The 4,976-nt window shown below is 34.9% G+C and overlaps 1 protein-coding gene across 3 annotated transcripts; it reads right to left on the reverse strand.

The window, feature by feature from the left end:
* Window positions 1-437: 437 nt before the first annotated feature.
* On the reverse strand, window positions 438-4,375 carry LOC107791447 (uncharacterized). Of its 3 annotated transcripts, none has more exons than XM_016613526.2 (9): window positions 4,173-4,375; window positions 3,824-3,964; window positions 3,682-3,743; window positions 2,717-2,829; window positions 2,537-2,639; window positions 1,879-2,106; window positions 1,578-1,793; window positions 1,116-1,376; window positions 438-920 (listed from the first exon to the last, which is right to left on the reverse strand). In XM_016613526.2, exons 2-9 carry the CDS (start codon window positions 3,942-3,944, stop codon window positions 876-878), a joined length of 1,149 nt encoding a protein of 382 aa, XP_016469012.2. In that variant the 5' UTR covers window positions 3,945-3,964; window positions 4,173-4,375; the 3' UTR covers window positions 438-875. The 3 variants fall into 3 exon arrangements, with proteins under 3 accessions (XP_016469012.2, XP_016469010.2, XP_016469011.2); XM_016613524.2 differs by having other exon boundaries at window positions 438-954; XM_016613525.2 differs by lacking the exon at window positions 2,717-2,829 and having other exon boundaries at window positions 438-954.
* Between the last annotated feature and the right edge of the window lie 601 nt (window positions 4,376-4,976).

The raw sequence follows: 4,976 nt of genomic DNA on the forward strand, positions 1-4,976 counted from the left end.
TTTTAAAAAGGAAAAAATGTAGAAAGAGAGGAATCTGAATTAAATCCATCGCTAATTAACCGACTAAAATATAAAATTTCATAAAGCATGTCTAGTGGCTAATGAGGATTTTTTTTTTTTTTGCTGCTCGTTCTTCATTACATAGTATAGAATGTGTAATTTTGTCTTTGTACTCGAGTGAGTTTGTTGTGTTATCTCTCTTGATTATCATTGCGCGTGGCATGCGATGACTATGTGAGAGCTTTTACTTAAGACATCTCATTTATATGTGACCTACATCTCTGATGCATTGAGTCTATGATTAATATTGTTATGCTGAGTTTTTCCTTTCGATTTTTTTGTTTTGTTTTGAAATTTAGATTTCTACAACAGTGTCTAGAATTAACTACTAACATGCGAAAATAAATCTATCAATAGAAGTAACAAAAACTTTGCTTGAGGGCCAACAGAATTTAGAGGATTTTCATTTAGGTGAGAAAAGAGCGGATAAAATCCACAAATACTTGAAGTAAGCATGTGTCATGCCAAAAATCTATTGTTCGACAAGTCGACAATACAAATCCATAGGAACAATTAAACAAAAGCTAAAAAGAAACACTCATCAGAAAGCAATTCATAAAATAGAAAGAACCAAGTTCACACTGTAAAGAGAATATCTGCAGGTGTGGGTGGCACATCTAGTGCCACTCCGTCTTCAATCTCACCCCACCCAATGAGACGCCAGTGGCCACCAACTCGACGGCTGAGCACCACCTTCTCGCCTATGCCAGTGCATACAGGTGCAGTTAGTTGCAATTTCGCGCTGTTATTTCTCACTTTAATGACTTGAGCCCCAGTTGCCATGGACAATATATTCAGCATTAATACTTCACCCTTCACCAGATTCGCCACATGCTTTTCTGACTCTTTTTCCTCAACCCCTACAAGCCGACGCAGAAGTTTAATTTTCCTGATCTGTAGATAAAAGATGATGAGAAATAAGTTGCCAAGAGGATTAGTGTACCACATATTCCTAGTGACTTGGCCAAACAATAAAGGAACTAAAATGGCATGATTTAGTAAGCAATAAAAGATATTACAACAAAAGCTAAAAAGGCTAAAGAATGCATGCTAACCTTAAGTTCAATATACACTTCAGGGAGTGTACCAACGTCTCCAAGGACTTGACCAACAAGCATATCGCTGCGTGATAGGGAAGGATCCATTGATGTGCCAACCCCAATAAGGCCTCCTGGCACAGCAAACTGAAGCTTATTCTGCTCTGCAAATAATGACACAATTCTGGAATATATTGGTCTACAGATGGTTTTTCCATCTGCAGTTTTGTCAAGGATGCCTGGACGAAGCTCAACCATCTGATTTACTTTTAGAACACCCTGAGAACCAGAGGTCAATGATATATGTTTAGACATAATAAAGAATTTAAAGGTTAAACTCAGATTTAATCACACTTGGTTACCAACAGCTTCCCAAAATTGGTCAGTGGGAATTGTCAAAAGACAACTTTCATCAGATATATTTAGACACATTAAAATATGTTCTTTATAGTGTGTGGCAGATAGTTATAACAGTTATACCTTAATGATACTTCCACCTACAACACCACCCTTCATGTCATCAATCCCACAACCAGGCTTATTCACATCGAAAGATCGAATCACAACCATACGGGGAGGTGATACAAAATCTCTCTTAGGAATGGGAATCCTTGCAATATATTCACAAACAGCATCAATGTTGTAATTAAGCTGCGCGGAAATAGGTACAACTGGTGCACCTTCTGCAACTGTTCCCTGATAGGCATAAGATGAATTTCTTCTTTAGCAAAATGTTTAAATACCAGGTAGTCAACTTGCAAAACTCTTTGGAATGACTAACCTTCAGAAATTCACGGATTGCTTTATACTGATTTCTAGCTTGATCCTGCTGTATAGTGTCAACTTTGTTCTGAAGAATGATTAGGTTTTGGAGCTTCAAGATGTCAACAGCAGATAAATGCTCTAGAGTCTGGGGCTGAGGACAACTTTCATTGGCAGCTATTAGAAGGAAAGCTCCATCCATAATTGTTGCCCCGCTCAGCATTCTAGTCATCAGTATCTCATGCCCCTACACAAAGTCATAACAAAGCAGCCAAAGTTAAGTATAGTTACAATGTAGTAATGTAACTCATACTCATAGATTAATTGGGCAACCAAAATTTTGAGATAACACATGCGGTAAAAAGTACAGATGCTTTGCCAGGTTTCAAGTAGTAGAAAAATTGACTTATCACCTATAATCCCAAACATACTAACTCCTAGAAAGATAAAAATGCAGTGTGACTATAAAACTAAAAAAAGAAAACAATTTCAATGCAGGATCATTCAGACGAGTTACCATGTGATCAATCCTAAATTATGTTGCCAAAATTCAGAAGAAAGCCCTTCCACATTTTTATAAGAATTCTGTAGCAAAATATAAATGCAAAGAACAAATTCTACTAGCTTGTCGCCAAGTGCAGTAATGTTTTAAGGTTCCACGAATGAAGTAGCAATACCGGGCAATCTACAAAAGAAATGTGTCTGAGCAGTTTCATCTTGCAGTTCTTGAATCCAGGAACATCACATGGAGGATTATCTTCTTTAGCACTTCCATATGACCTAAAAAATTAGGTAGAGCTTAACAATATATTCTTCAAGGAAGCATAGGAACAAATAATTCACATTAACATAAGTACTTGTAGCATAAAGGCCACGGGCAACTTTCATCCTCACATTTGTATATCTTTGCATTTGCGTATCCAAGTTTCACAGTTATGTTACGCTCCAGTTCACATTTGAATCGAGTAGTCTGATAATTAGATGGCATAAAAAAAGTAAGAGCTCCATAAAAGCAAGTTAAACGAGAGGTCAAAATTAGAGGATTTTTCATAAAGCACTATAGTTTAGAGCCTAGTAACTATAGTTTGCCTAATTACCATTAATAGCTACTGTTCAATTGTTACCAACTTGTATCACTTGTATTCAAACGCGCAACGAATATAGCTTGTGTCAACTGTATCGTTCGCCCAACGAATACAACCTATATCAACTGTATTCGTCCGCGCAATTGTATTCATTCGCGTAACTAATACAAAATGTATCAACAGTAACCAAGGCGAATTACAAGTTGTATACAAAGGATACAACTGTATACAGGGGTGTATACAAGTATTCAACGAAATACAACCAAGGCGAAATACAGAAATATAGAAAAATAAAATGCTCTTGTTGAGCTAGGAGATATAGAACTCAAGACCTCCGCTAATAAAGCGGACCCTCTAACCAATTGAGCTAGGAGAGCTTGTTGCTCTCTTATTTCAGTTCAAAAAAATTAATCTCTTGTTTCATGGATTTGCTATAAAATTCAAATATAGCTAGGAATGGTAAATTTGCTGAAAGTATAGTTATGAATGATAAATATAGTGTATATGTTTGCTGTGTCGTGTAATTTTTCCCAAAAATTATAATTTGGTTAATTCTCAGATTAACAAGATTATGAAAAAGACAGTAATCACTTTTTCAACCTTGTATTTCTCCTTCTATCTAGTACAATGTATGGACAAGTTGATCAATGATCAAATAAAAAACAAAAGAAATTGAGACGGCCAAACATAACAAAAAGTGTTCAAAGGGCTACAGACAAAAGAGTAATTAAGGGTACCTGGATACCAGAGATTGCCCTGACAACAGTGGTTTTGCCATGTGCTACATGGCCAATGAGGCCTAACAAAAGTTTAAACCATTTTATTAGTCCATAATTAACTTGCCCAGGAAAACAAGAATGGGGTTATAATAAAAATTACCAATGTTGATTGTAGGCTGCCTGGATATAACTTCAGGTGAAAGTGGATGTAGTTTCGTTACATCCAGCTTTCTTAAATCCTGCTCCATTATTATCTCTTTCTGAGCCATCTTCTTCAACATTCAGAAAAAATTGCTCAATCCTGTATGCAAGAACCAAGATTAGTATCTTTTAATTCAGACTAGGATCGGAATCATTGATTCTATAAAGAAAGAGAAAAAGTAAATAAATATACACACTTTACCCGGACATAAATACTATTGACATTCAATACTGAAATTAGCATTAACACTATTGACTACCCAAACACCATAATACATATAATTGATCACAATATATGAAAATTTCACCTTAAAAGAGAGAAACTAGTTTCAAAAGTTCTGTTTTGATCTGCCTTTCTGATGGGCACTTGTGAATTTGAAATTGAGATTGGTAAGGCTGCTATCAAGAAGAAGATCGCCATGGTGCTCTGAAACTTTGTTAGATTAGGCGAAAACTCCCATGGAGAATTAGGGTTTATTTAATGACGTATGTTTGAATTAATATGGAAGATGAGAAGTTCCTTTGTTAAGACTGTCTATATATAACTTTCTCATGGTGGGACCCAACTGAATTTTTTCCTATTCTACTTTGAACAAAAACAAATAAAAACAATAAAAAGCAGTGCTATTCTTGGGCACCAAGTAATATACGGGTTCCAAGTAACAACTTGTAAAGTACTTATTGTATTACCGTATTCTTGTCGTTATGTAAGATAAAAATACTATGATTTGTTGTGGTCACATAATTACTTTAGTTTTTTCCTTTTTTTCCCTTATTATAATTTTATTTTACTTATTACCTTATTTTTTTTAATTGTGACCACTATTTTGGGAACACCTTGAATAGAACTACTAGTGCAATCCCATAAATAGAAGAAAATCAAAGTAGCAACAAGGAGAAGAAAAATAAAAATCTAGAATGCTAAGTGGAAAATAATTTCCAAACAGATTTAGGCCTTGTTTGTCTATAAACGTTTTTCCTTTTTTTCAATTTTTTTTTTCCAAAAATGTGTTTGTCCATGAAGTTTTACAAGTTTTTCGAAAATGAGTTTTTCAAAAAATATTTTCAGAAAAGTTTTTTTCCCCGTTCACAAAATTACAACATTTTTTCAA

This window comes from Nicotiana tabacum, chromosome 17, assembly GCF_000715075.1.
Source record: "Nicotiana tabacum cultivar K326 chromosome 17, ASM71507v2, whole genome shotgun sequence".
Classification (NCBI taxonomy): Eukaryota; Viridiplantae; Streptophyta; class Magnoliopsida; order Solanales; family Solanaceae; genus Nicotiana; species Nicotiana tabacum.

Excerpts from the sequence above, each read along its gene's own strand:
- LOC107791447 (XM_016613524.2), bottom strand. The coding sequence starts at position 3,944 with ATGTTGAAGAAGATGGCTCAGAAAGAGATAATAATGGAGCAGGATTTA. Across the intron at positions 2,107-2,536 it reads TTTCTTTTGTAGATTGCCCG|GGGCATGAGATACTGATGAC; the intron begins GTATTGCTACTT and ends GACTTTGTGTAG. Across the intron at positions 1,794-1,878 it reads CAATCCGTGAATTTCTGAAG|GGAACAGTTGCAGAAGGTGC; the intron begins GTTAGTCATTCC and ends TATGCCTATCAG.